Source organism: Schistocerca piceifrons, chromosome 2 (assembly GCF_021461385.2).
Source record: "Schistocerca piceifrons isolate TAMUIC-IGC-003096 chromosome 2, iqSchPice1.1, whole genome shotgun sequence".
Taxonomy (NCBI): Eukaryota; Metazoa; Arthropoda; class Insecta; order Orthoptera; family Acrididae; genus Schistocerca; species Schistocerca piceifrons.
In genome coordinates, this window is record NC_060139.1 from 77,665,150 (window position 1) to 77,679,490 (window position 14,341).

Sequence of the window (14,341 nt, forward strand, 5' to 3'; positions counted from 1 at the left end):
CACTGTTTCACTGTGGCTGAAAGCGAATCATAGCATTTGGTCCCTGTACCACCAGAATTTCACAACGATTTTGTATGCAGTTTAGACGGTTTGCCCACAAGAATCGTACTGCTCAATGTACTTCTACTTTCGAGTACGTTTCCAATTGCAGCACACATTCACGGTGTGATGCTCCAGAACCTTGTCTGCAGGAAACCCGAAACATGTTCTCTCTTCTGACTACGCGCCATTCATATTGTGCATACTCGTAGCATGGGACGACCTGAACGCCCGATGTATCACGTCATTCGACAAGCCGAGCTCAATTCTCCACCCTCTTCCTCCAATCCTAATATTTATTGGAAAGGAGAAATGTTCAAATGTCTGTGAAATCTTATGGGACTTAACTGCTAAGGTCGTCAGTCCCTAAGCTTGCACACTACTTAATTTAAATCATCCTAAGGACAAACACACACACCCATGCCCGAGGGAGGACTCGAACCTCCGCCGGGACCAGCCGCACAATCCATGACTGCAGCGCCCTTAGACCGCTCGGCTAATCCCGCGCGGCTGGAAAGGAGAATCACCGATCACTTGCGGTGGCATAACATATTTTGTGGCGGGCAGCTTTCATGAGCTTTTCCACTCCCTCATCTTATTTGTCGACACATTATTTGAAAAGGATTTTAAAGCTATTGAGGTATCACAAGCAATAGACGAAGTTGAAATACCACAGTACAAATAAATAATTCCAACTAAGAGATGATATATGATTAATATCAACTGATTAAAACACCAATACAAATGCTTAGATGACTTACGAAATGTGTCGAAAAGATCTAGTCGAGAGTTGCAGTCTGTCAATTAAATCCAATATTTAGAGATACGTGTGTCAACCAAATTCGGGTAAAAAAAAAGTGGCTCTGAGTACTATGGGACTTAACATCTTAGGTCATCAGTCCCCTAGAACTTAGAACTACTTAAACCTAACAAACCTAAGGACATCACACACATTCATGCCCGAGGCAGGATTCGAACCTGCGACCGTAGCGGTCGCGCGGTTCCAGACTGAAGCGCCTAGAACCGCTCGGCCATAAATTCGGATTGGAATGTAGACTGAAAACAGCTTTCAGCCATCTAAATTTCCAATTGCTACTTTATTGAGCAACCAGTTTCAGCGATGTACGAGATCTGTTCGAAAAGTTCCGGAACATTCGCAATTTCGCGCCAGTTGTGTGTTGAAGCGAAATGTGTTTGGCATCCCTGCACACACCTGTGCTTAATGTGTAACTGCCGGAAGTTTCATCGTTGTATGTCTGTTAGTTATTTGTCAGTGCTCAGTTTGCCAATTTTGAGATGGCAGAGTCACAAGAGCAACGCGTCTGCATTACATTTTTCGTGAAACGCAAGAAAACCTTTACAGAGACACACCAAATAATGCAGGACGCCTACAATGATGAGTGCTCAAGCAGTATTCGGTTTTACGAATGGTTCACACTGTCCAAAAATGTCCGGACAGAATTTAAAGATGACTGTCCTTCAGGAGGCCCTTCGACGTCTTCAACGCTTATGTCATGAACTTAAATGAAACAGTGCGTGCCAGTACGAAGACTCATTGTCCGAAAAAGGGCAGAGGAATGTAACAATTCATATGGATCATGTCATGAAATCCTGACACGGCATCTTGGAATGCATTGTGTTGCCGCCAGGTTCGTCCCACGGCTCATGAGTCAAGACCAGAAAGACCGTTGCCTCGCAATCTGTGAGGAAGTTTTGGTTCGCGCAAATGAGAACGAGATGTTCCTTAAGGGAACCATAACTGATGATGAGGCGTGGGTCAACGGCTATGACGAAGAGACCAAGGTTCAGTCTACACAGTGAGTCGGGAAAGGTTCTCCAAGACCAAAAGAGCTCGTCAGGTCAGATGTCAAAGCCATGCTGATAGTTTTCTTTGACTCTGAATGATTACTTCCTCATGAATTCGTGCCACAGGAAAAACCGTTAATCTGTCGTACTATCGGGACGTGTTGCGACGCCTGCGAGAAAATGCGAGAAGGAAACTGCCTGAAATGTGGCAACTAATGGCTCTTGCATCACGATAACGCACTCGCGCATTCATCCCTGTTGGTAGGTGACTACTGCACAAAGGACGAAATCACTGTGTTACCTCATCATCCAGAACTCCTCCCCTGCGGACATTTTTTTATTTCCAACGGTGAAAAATCCGTTGAAAGATCGAAGATTTACAGTGGTAGACGAGATAAGAGAAAATTAGTAGACTGTGCTTCTTGCGATCCATCAAGAGGTGCTCCAAAGACTGCTTCCGGAAATGGAAACGGTGTTGGGAGCCAATGCATCAACTGCGCAGGAGAGTATTTCGATGGAGGCTATGACAATAAAAAGCGTATAAAAATTTTGTGGACCACAAAGTTCCGTAATTTTTTGAACAGACCACGTATTACGCCATCTTCAGGCCCTCTGACCGACATGTAGGTAGATTCCCACCTCTGGTCCAATCAAGATGAGGGCCAGCATTCAATGACTGTTGTACGTAGGTTTTTGACACAGCGGTCGAAGGGACCGCTGTGTCAAAAATCTACGGATACCAGTCAATGAGCCGGCCGGAGTGTCCCAGCGGTTCTAGGCGCTACAGTGTGTAACCGCGCGACCGCTACGGTCGCAGGTTCGAATCCTGCCTCGGGCATGGATGTGTGTGATGTCCTTAGGTTAGTAAGGTTTAATTAGTTCTAAGTTCTAGGCGACTGATGAACTGAGAAGTTAAGTCGCATAGTGCTCAGAACCATTTGAACTATTTTTGAACCAGTCAATGAATTCTGGCCCCTATTTTGACTGGTATAAAGGTGGGAATCTGTTTACACGTCGGTCAGAAGCCGAAACTCGATGGTCAGTAAGATAACAACTGGAAATTTAGAAGGCTGAAAAGTGTTTTGTTTCGACGTTCTGCGTTCTGTACAGAACAGCCGGGATCCTGCAACCATCTGTGTAAAGATGGACATACAAAGACATTCCTCTGAGTTGTTGATTTGACCTTCCTGTACTGATTTCCGTACTTCTGTAGTTTTAAGCCTCCTATCCTCTAATCAACTCGTTTAAATTAATATACACCGACGGAAAAAATCCCAACACCAATAAATAATTAATGTAGAGTAATGAAATTTCCGAAATAAATTTAAGTGATTAACGTTCCAAGTTCACGGCTTAATGTAAGTGCGAAATAAGCTATAACAAATGTGAAACGCTGGTACGCTAACAACCATTGTAGCTGCCAGAATGCTCCGTGCATTCGAAGGCAAGTTAATTATTATCCGCAAAGTAGTTATAAAATTTTATTCTGATCAAATAGGAAACTTACAAGAACATCATTTTTCGACATGGTCTCCTTGTGTTTCAACGCATTTGGTCCATCGTTGTACAAGCTTCCTGATGCCCTCTTAAAAGAAGGTTCTCGGTTGAGCTGCGAGCCACGAATGCACCACATCTTTCACTGCTTCGTCCGAGGCAAATCGACGACCCCTTAATGCCTGTTTCAGTGGACCAAACGAGTGATAGTCAGAAGCGGCAAGATCGGGACTATATGGAGGATGATCCAGTACTTCAAATTTGAGTTTCTGGAGCGTTTCAGCAGTGTGGGCAGCAGTACGCGGACAGGCATTGACGTGCAACAGCACAACACCTTTTGACAGCAATCCTCGGCGTTTGCGTTAAACTAGAGTCTTCAGCCTGGCAGTATGCATCTCACGTAACGTGCACTGTATATTGTTGTGCCCCTTTCCCCATAATGTTCCAATACGAAGTTTCGTGCCTGTTGCACATTCACTTACTCCGTCAATACGGGGATCGTTAATGCTGTTTGTGGATGACACTGGAATGTCAAATGATTTCCCATACATGCCCGATTGGAGCACGCCAAGGTACACTACTGGCCATTAATTTTGCTACACCAAGAAGAAATGCAGATGATAAACGGGTATTCATTGGACAAATATATTATACTAGAACTGACATGTGATTACATTTTCACGCAATTTGGGTGCATAGATTCTGAAAAATCAGTACCCAGATTAATAACGGCCTTGATTCGCCTGGGCATTGAGTCAAACAGAGCTTGGATGGCGTGTACAGGTACAGCTGCCCATGCAGCTTCAACGCGATACCACAGTTCATCAAGAGTAGTGACTGGCGTATTGTGACCAGCCAGTTGCTCGGACGCCATTGACCAGACGTTTTAAATTGGTGAGAGATCTGGAGAACGTGCTGGCCAGGGTAGCAGTCGAACATTTTCTGTATCCAGAAAGGCCCGTACAGGACCTGCAACATGCGGTCGTGCATTGTACTGCTGAAATGTAGAGTTTCACAGGGATCGAATGAAGGGTGGAGCCACGGGAGGTTACACGTCTGAAATGTAACGTCCACTACTCAAAATGCCGTCAATGCGAACAAGAGGTGACCAAGACGTGTAACCAATGGCACCCCATACCATCTGCCAGGTGATACGTCAGTATGGCGATGACGAATACACGCTTCCAATGTGCGTTCACCGCGATGTCGCCAAACACGGATGCGACCATCATGATGCTGTAAACAGAACCTGGAATCATCCGAACAAACGACATTTTACCATTCGTTCGTCCAGGTTCGTCGTTGAGTACACCATCGCAGGCGCTCCTGTCTGTGATGCAGCGTCAAGGGTAACCGCAGCCATGGTCTCCGAGCTGATAGTCCACGCTGCTGCAAACGTCGTCGAACTGTTCGTGCAGATTGCTGTTGTCTTGCAAACGTCCTCATCTGTTGACTCACGGACCGAGACGTGGCTGCACGATCCGTTACAGCCATGCGGATAAGATGCCTGTCATCTCGACTGTTAGTAATTGGAGGCCGTTGGGATCCAGCACGGCGTTCCGTATTACCCTCCTGAACCCACCGATTCCATATTCTGCTAACAGTCATTGGATCTCGACCAACGCGAGCAGCTCTGTTGCGATACGATAAATCGCAACCGCGATAGGCTACAATCCGACGTTTATCAAAGTCGGAAACGTGATGGTACGCATTTCTCCTCCTTACACGAGGCATCACAACAACATTTCACCAGGCAACGCCGGTCAACTGCTGTTTGTGTATGAGAAATCGGTTGGAAGCTTTCCTCATGTCAGCACGTTGTAGGTGTCGCCACCGGCGCCAACCCTGTGTGAATACTCTGAAAAGCTAATCATTTGCATATCAGAGCATCTTCTTCCTGTCGGTTAAATTTCGCGTCTGTAGCACGTCATCTTCGTGGTGTAGCAATTTTAATGGCCAGTAGTGTAATATGTTCATAGTCTGTAGAAAATGTTGGGTCACTGCAGCAGTAAGTTGGAAAACATCCCCCGGAATGCTGTTCATGAATAGCAGCACGACAGGTCGAATCGCCAGACTGAAGTACACAGTTGCAGTCAGAGTGCGTGGGATAGCTACGAGAGGACTCCTGTTGTCATACACAATCGCACCCCAGACCATAAGTCCAGGTGTATTTTCAGTGTGTCTAGCATGCAGACAGGTTGGTTGCAGAGTCCTCAACTGGTCTCCTTCTAACTAACACACGGCCATCAGTGGCACCGAGGCAGAACCAGCTTTCATCAGAAAACACAACAATCCTGCACCCTGACCTCCAATGAGCTCTCGCTTGACACCACTGAAGTCACAAATGGCGGTGGTTTGGCATCAGTGGAATGCATCCCATAAGGTGTCTGGCTTAGAGCTGTCCTTGAAGTAACCAATTAGTAACAGTTCGTTGTGTCACTGTGGTGCCAGTTGGTGCTCAAATTGCTGCTGCAGATGCATTACCATTCGCCAGAGCCATACACGATGATCTTTCCTCTCGGTAGTGCCACGTGATTGTCCGGAGCTCGGCCTTCTAGCGACCATACATACTATTGCTGCCAGTAGTTATGTATAGTGGCTACATTCGTGCAAAGTCTTTCTGCAGTGTCGCAGAAGGAACATCAAGCTTCTCATATATCTAGTATGTAAGGTGTCAGGCCAATCCAGCACCTTCCATGAAAACCCTGACACGATAGCACACCCGGCAGTATGTCACATAGCTCCGAATAAATCCTGACATTAAATTAACCAAAGTAATACGATCAACGAGTGAGCAAATGGAATACCACAGATTAACACAAGAACGCTTAAATGCATGTCATACCTTCCCACTGTGAAACAGACGCAGTTCCGAGGGAAGAAACGAGAAGCCGAGAGCAGAGTCGTGTAGACTAGGAGGCCCTACGATAAGGGACGGACACCCATGTCGCCAGCCGACCGCCAGGACCACCCCCCAGCCTATGTTTAAAGATAGAGCCCTCCAGAAGAACAGTATAGATCTTATGATAACACTATAAGGACCACACCAGCTGAAAGTTTTAGCGTGAGACTATACGCGTCTCTGTTACATTGCAAACGTTAAAAACATTGCTCCAACACGAAAAGTATAACGTTTCTCATTGGATAGACAGAAGTTTTGTAGGCAGAGCTTAAGGTTAACATTGAGACCCTGATTGGTCAGCTGAAAACACAGCCAGATAGCTTTTTTTAAACCAACTTCGGTAAATTGTAGTTAGGAGAAGTTAGGAGAGAGTTGCTTCCGAGACGGCGAGGTGCGTGGAGCTGCGCCGCCCGCCGTCCCCTGACGCTGCCTAAACACCGACAAGGTAATGAACACACGCGGTGCCGCCATAAGGCTTCACTCAGAACTGCAGAAGTCTGTTACATCCCCTTTTTACGTAATACTAGTGTCGATCGTCAATTAAACTTTGTGGTATTCACATTTGCTACTAGAAGTTAAAATCTGGAACGTGATGATTTTTCTGTTATATAATTATTGAGAAGCCACATCAGCCACTGTAATTTACGACAAGTGTAAATAAGTAATTAAAGATAATTGAGGGTCACTGTAGACCATGTTGATAGTTTTCTCTTTTATGAAACTTAACTTAAATCTAGATTATAGATGTGATATGGCATAGGTCATCCTTCGGTCCATTGTAGAACTTGGAAACCCATTTAGGGAATATTCGTTCACATTTTTGTTGAACGCAGTTGGTTTTTATCATCCTGTATTAAAATATTTCCTTTTATCAATAGTGCAATTTATAAACAATGTTTTGTGAGTAGAATATAAATTCCAATGCTAAACTTAACTACTTTTTCGACGTTATTTTACCAGCTAACTAAAAATAGGAAAGCCTTGAACCCCTTTCACTAAATTTAGTTAGTATTAAGATTCTTTTACAGGGAGTGCAGAGGAGCTGACGCTGAAATCATTAAGTATTTGGTTATATCATAGCTAGTCTCACTGAACTCTTCTGAACTCTACATGCCATGTGTGGTCTGGCGTCTCCTTACCAGCAACAGGTCCCAGGTTCAAACTAGTCAGTTCCCTAAAATACACGCTCAGAGCGTCGTTGCGCGAAAGTCGCAGGGAGACACGACTTAGAACAAACAGACACCACGCAGAATGTTGGAAGTACACAATCTCGTACAAACTCAGTGAGGTGTTGCTTATTATTTCTTCGTCATTTTAAAGTCATTATTAACTAACATTAATTCACTACGTTCAATCTCAAAGGCAACTAACGTTCAGGACCTTCACAGCGCGTGTTTAAAACAAACCTGATTTTCACCCTCATAAAGACGGTACTAGCGAATTTTGAATGGACGTCATCTTTCAGGTGTAGAAACACATCTACCAACTTCCGTTTATTTCACACCATTCCTTCTTGGTGATGCACTTTTTTCCGTCAGTGTATTGTAAACACGATTTGAATGTGAAAAGTACTGGCAGTCTGTTAGGCGCCCTGATTTCCTTTCTGATCGACTGACTCACATCGAAATTTGGTCTTCAGCGTGACTAGAAATTATACAAATGATAATTTGGTTCAAAAGAGAGTTCGTGCCTCTGACGTAAGGCTCGGTACACGGCACAAGACTGACGTCATACGCCTACGCTTGAAAAAAAAAAGCTACCACAGTTTTTATTTAGTTAAGTTTTTATTTAGTTAAGTCGTTTGGACCGGACAGCTTCAGATGGCACTTGGCACAACACTCCAAAAAATCATACTGAAAGTCGAGCAAATAGACAAATTTGTTGTCTGTTTTTTATTGCTCAGTATAATCTGAAACATCAAGTGAATGCTTCGACCTGCAACCCTCGACAAAGAAACGACTCCACAGCAATTACATTAACGAGAGTTGTGCACTTGAGAGACTAGTGCTAGATGGGGCTGGATCTTTATGGCTAGAAATTAAAAGATAGGTAGTTCCTTCATGTTTGTGTGTGTGTGTGTGTAGTGGTAGCAGTAGCACACTGGCCTCGAAATGTTGGGATCTGGGTTAGAGTCTCTTTCGAGGATAGTATTTTCATGCCGTACATTCCACTCGTGCCATACTTAGGAACGCGTCTAATTTAATCCCCGTAATAACATTTCAGCAGTTGTCAAAACTGATTTTAGTAGCTTCTGCTATCGCAAGAAAACGAGGAGGCATTTAGAATGCATTATACGACTACAAGGAACAATGTAGTAATGAAACTAAAAAACATCGGCTAATGAATGGCTTCATTTTCTTTTGGTTTACTAGGTGAGAGGTATCGTTAGGTCTTTATCACCTCCACTTAAACAGGCAAACAGCAAAAGTAAAATAATTTATAAAAATACGATTTTAAAAAAGCTCCATTACCTTCTTCAATTATATCTTTTATCTTTCCATTAGTTTTATTTTCAATCCAGTTGTTAATTGTTTTTCTGGCCTGTTCTGATTCGGCAAAGTTAATCTGCTCAACTCCGGCAAGGAACCTGTCAGCAGTTTTCTTGAATTCATTCTTGATTTCTGAACCAGTCCGAAGATATATCCTGTTCGCTATGTCAAGTAATACATTTTGAGATTCCTGGAACAAAAGTTTACACTTTAGTACTACAACAATAAGTTACTCAGTATTTAATAACCAGAAGTTATTTGGGCCTACTGATACAAACGATGACTTCTATTATAACATCGATCGGAGCTAGGATTCAAGGTATCTGTATCTGTAATGACATTCATTTATGTATAAGTTACTAACCAGCAGCAGATCAGTGTCGAAGATTGCATTCAAGCGTTGTATAAGAGAAGAAAAATTTCTCACTGCATTTTCCATTCTGTGCGCAAGTTTTATTTCTTCTTGTCAAAGCGGGCTGTTTGTGATCCGGGCGTTTGTTAACCGCGTTTGCCTTAAACCAAGGGCGGCCAAGATTTTGGCTCACAGATCGTCCCCGGGCACGAGTTCAAAGCGCTCAGCCTCGCTACCTCATTCCCCCCCCCCCGGCCAATGGCATTTCCCTCCACGCTGCCTCTGAGCGCGACGAAGAGCAGAGAGAAAGTTGAAGACATAATTTCTGTCTGGCACAAACTGCCAACATACGGAGACGCGCAGACTAACTTCGCAAAGTTTAACACTCAAGTTGTCACATAATTGTGACTTATTTAGTTTCATAACCGGAAAAAGGTCTTTCACACAAATATACCGATCGAAATATTATAGCACTTTTGCAATCTCATTATGCAAACTTGGAAACTCTACCTGAGGATAGCACTGTAGACAGTGGACAGTTTTAACGTAAAAAGATTTGACATTAAAATTGGAATTACTTTGTAGGTAAATCAATTACATCCTCACATACACAGGGTCGCTTACAACTGAACGGCTCGAGGACAGGTGTATGTCCTCAAAATCTTCAAAACACTAACCATGTAATTCTTTCAAGACCACAATGAATTCTTCAGACCTCGCATTTTCTTTAACGCCAGTGAGCTGAGGGACCTTCATTGTCTTTGTCAGAATGTGTCCCTTCAACAACGGGATTTTCTTTTTAAATGCATCTCCTCAGAAAGAAGTTACCTTGCAATGTATTACCGTGGGCCACCTTGCTCGGTACTATTTATTGGTGAATAGCCAACACGGATTCAGAAAATACCGTTCTTGTGAAATTCAATCAGCTCTTTGTTCTCACGAAGTAATGAGTGTTATTGACTGGGGACGTCAAATTGTTTCCATGCTTTTAGATTTCCAGAAGGCTTTTACACCGTTCCTCACAAGCGACTTCTAATTAAATTGCGTGTCTATGGAGTATCGTCTAGTTATTTTTGATTTCCTAACAGAAAGGTCACATTTCGTAATAACTGAACGGAAAGTCATCGAGTAAAACAGAAGTAACAGATGGTGTTCCACAACGAAATATTATAGGCTCTCTGCTGTTCCTGATCTACATAAACGATTTAGGAGACAATCTGAGCAGCCCTCTTAGATCGTTTGCAAATAATGGTATCATTTGCTGCCATGTGAAGTTACCAGATGATCATGCGATTTACTGGTAGGACACTACAAAATGTAACATATGTACTAAAGAAACTGCTTACACTATGCCTGTCCGCCCTCTTCTGGAGCATTGCTGTGATGTGTGGGATCCGAATGAGATAGGATTACCAGAGGACATCGAAAAAGTTAAAAGGAGGGCAGCTTCTTTCGTATTATCGCGAAATATGGGAGAGAGTACCACTGATATGGTACCTAATTGGGGTGTCAGTCATTAAAAGAAAAAGGCATTTCTCACTGCAGCAGGACCTTCTCATGAAATTTCGATCACCAAAATTCTCCTCAGAGTGTCAAATATTTTATTGGCGCTCATCTACATAAGGAGAAATGATAATCATAATAAAATACGAGAAATCAGAGTCCGCAGCTCGTGGTGGTGCGGTAGCGTTCTCACTTCCCACGCCCGGGTTCCCGGGTTCGCTTCCCGGCGGGGTCAGGGATTTTCTCTGCCTCGTGATGACTGGGTGTTGTGTGCTGTCCTTAGGTTAGTTAGGTTTAAGTAGTTCTAAGTTCTAGGGGACTGATGACCATAGATGTTAAGTCCCATAGTGCTCAGAGCCATTTTTTTGAGAAATCAGAGCTCGGTCGGAAAGATGTAAGTGTTGGTATTTCCTGCGTGCAGTGGAATGATAGAAAAGTAACTACAAGGTGGTTAGATGAATCCACTGTCAGGCACTTAACGTCAATTGCAGAGTAACCATGTAAATGTAGATGCAGATCAGCTCATGCGATGTAGACTGGGTCGCGGCCAGTCGCCTAGAACCAAGTGATAGGGAAGTCGCGTCTATGATGGTGTCTGAGTGAATCTAACTTAGGCGGCTGTCGGGGCTATTAAGGCTCCTTACACCGTAGGTCTTTAGTCGCTATTGCTGATCACAGGCATACAGCACCTAGAAACGCATCCTTGCGTGTTGGCAACAGCAGAAGGCGCTTGTGCAGAACACCTGAGGATCAGTTTGTTGGTGTCTCAGAGAACATACAGCAATTAATTTAGTGCTCTTTACACAGTTATTTTATCAATACCGTGAACAAAACTGAGTAAGACAATAAATAATAATAATAATACGTGATGTTTCATGACTGCAAAATGTGCCATTGCATCAAAACAATCAATTACAAGCTTTTACTGATCTAATTTGTAAAAAACTTAGACTGGTACTTTGTACTCACACTTAGCTGATGCATAAGGGCATTAATTCCATTGTCTGTGAGCTGTTTGTCGCGGGGAAGGTGCAAACCTCGCTCCAATTCGTCTGCTGTGTCGCCCTTTGCTCCGAAATACACCAGAGCGAGAACTACTTGAATGCTTAAGGGTGAGAAAAACAGATTCCCTGGTTCGCTCGCCAGCACCTGAAATCAAACGCACATCATATTCATAGCATTCTGTAACAGCATAATATATTTTTCTTTGCTGCTCGCTACTGTACTATAGGGATTGTATAAATTATGAATTTTAGGTAAGCCTTTTGTCTTTTTGGAAGTTTTCAGCACTGACTTCACAACTCCTGTATCACTGTTAATGATTCTAGGCCCTTCAGTCTGGAACCGCGCGACTGCTACGGTCGCAGGTTCGAATCCTGCCTCGGGCATGGATGTGTGTGATCTCCTTAGGTTAGTTAGGTTTAAGTAGTTCTAAGTTCTAGGGGACTGATGACCACAGATGTTAAGTCCCATAGTGCTCAGAGCCATTTGAACCATTTTTTTGTTAATGAAAACGATACTCAGTCTCTCACTTCTCTGTATCTGATACTCCACATGCACCCAACAAAAAGTGGCACTGCAACCACCAACACTTCGCATGAAATAGCAGGCATATTTATTAATTCAAAGTGCTGCATTAACATTGCTGCTGAGTGATGGTCCATATGCCCAGGATCTCTTGGACGTGAAGAAACGACGTATAGTTGAAAGGTCTCTGTTGGATTCCTTTCATGTTAATTTCTTAAATCTGTTGTCATATACGGCATAAATTCCTCTTCTAAATGTACTGTGGCCTGTCTGACTATCTGGGAGGACACTGAGTAGTGGAACGTGTTACTTTTACACATAAACAAGAACGATCTGTCACACTACTACACTTTAAAGCACAGTTTATATGTAATTCATATATGTAATTCATGTCACACAGTCTCATACGGAACCTACATCCGCTTTCTTTTATATACTGTATATGATAAGATACTGTCATCCCCCTTCCCTTCTGTGTGAGAGGATGAATGAGCAAATGTATTTGTAGTTGCATGCTGGATGGTTGCAGACAAGCCTGTCTGCTAGAGAACAGTAGGACCAACGTCGGAACAGGTAGCTACGCTTTCTAAAAGCAGAGAGGTTTCTATTATTAGTATGGTCCTGGCCGTCCCTTGTCATGTTGGTATAGGAAGCTGCCCCTCTGGCCACTTCCGTTTGTATTTGGGAAGCACGCTCGGTAGGAGCGCAGGTCAGTCTGTCCGCGGCGAGCGTCTGAAGTGGTAAGATCTCCGGCTAAACGCGTGTCTGCTAAGTCCGTAGGACAATGGATTTCTTAAGTTCAGCCTAACTGAAAATTTAATCACTTTTATTTCAGGTTTAGCTCTAAAATATCTAATGTTATCTTAAATTGCAGCGCAGTGTAATTCTCGTGTGAAGTTCAGATTATTTTCCGGTAGTTGCTTTGTCACTACTTTGTGAGTAAAGTGGAACCACGTGTTGATCAGTAACTCTAACTCAGATCAATCTTAAATGTGAATGCTTGTGTGATTATAACGTCTCGTCTTGACAATATTTTCCAATATAGCAACTTTTCTTTATGTTCAACCCACGTGGGGTGTAATTTGTGAGACCAGTACCTTGTGCTTATACAATTGTTTGGCCCATCAGTCAATAGTAAGATGATAGTAATCAGTTAGAGGTTTTTCTTTTGTAAATTGCTTTTCGATCTAATTTATTTTAATTATCAAAATTATTGTGGAGTTACACTCTTTGTGTAAACCAAGTTGACCACGTGAAGCATGTGGTGTAATCATCAAAGTAGCCCTCAGCTATTCTTTTCAGGAAGATTTCACAGAGAGTTAGTATGAATTTAGTATACCAGCGTGTGGTAATTACATGACGAACAGGATTGCGCCACGAACGTAACTTCTTTGGGTGAAAATTGAATCGGTTGGTTGTGGTTAATTTCCTCTTGCATATGTTTCAACGTTCTTCGTGTGTTGTTTTATGAATGCAGTGTTGTATGCAGCCTCCCAATCTGGGCTCCAGATTTGATGTGTTCCATAAGATTACAATCTCACATTTTCACAATCCTAAATAAGGCACCAGGTTAGTTATGAATCAAGTTTAATATGCTGAAATTTCAATGATCAATGTTAAAATAAATTTCTAAATATAAACTGATTTATTTCTTTTTATTTAAATTATCTTTATATATATATATATCTCTCCGGTTGTCGTATGACTATTAAAAGATTATAATTAATGTTAGTCTGGTTGGGAATTTGGTAAGCTAGACTGGATACCTGGTGAAACAGTTGCGCAGTAATACAAGGTTAACTTTCTCAGATAGCTCACAGCTTTTAGCCGACCTTTATGCTCTAGAATATCAGCACCGCTTGCAGAATAAATTGAAGTAACAACATGACATAGTGAGTTACGTTGCTTCTGTATCTGGTGAGTATTATCTTTAAAATTTGTACTAACCTTGTACAAATCCACAGTGAAGTTGGTGTTTGAATGGGATATTGCATGGAGAGCAGCTACGGCGTTAGCGTCTCCCATGGCGCCGTAAAATTACAGCCACCTAAAGCGAAAAGAGAAAAGAAAAAGGGCGGCAATGAGTGACTTGTGTGGAAGATACAGTTGCTTTACAAGGCCTTTCAGGTGCCGCCGGTAAATATGTGGAAGTTCACTAAAACCTACTGTAAAATGTATTGTATATCCAAGTTAATAATAAATCATTATGTACTTTAAACTGAAACAGTC

The 14,341-nt window shown here is 42.8% G+C and overlaps 1 protein-coding gene across 4 annotated transcripts in view; it reads right to left on the reverse strand.

The window, feature by feature from the left end:
• Positions 1-14,341, reverse strand: part of LOC124776848 (serpin B3-like) — a 123,379-nt gene that overhangs the window by 74,237 nt on the left and 34,801 nt on the right. For all 4 annotated transcript variants that reach the window (XM_047252017.1, XM_047252020.1, XM_047252018.1 and 1 more), the window contains exons 2-4: positions 14,060-14,159; positions 11,555-11,734; positions 8,713-8,920 (exon numbers count right to left, since the gene is read on the reverse strand). In XM_047252017.1, the coding sequence (XP_047107973.1) occupies positions 8,713-8,920; positions 11,555-11,734; positions 14,060-14,137 (466 nt within the window). In that variant the 5' untranslated portion in view covers positions 14,138-14,159. The remainder of the gene's footprint in view (positions 1-8,712; positions 8,921-11,554; positions 11,735-14,059; positions 14,160-14,341) is intronic.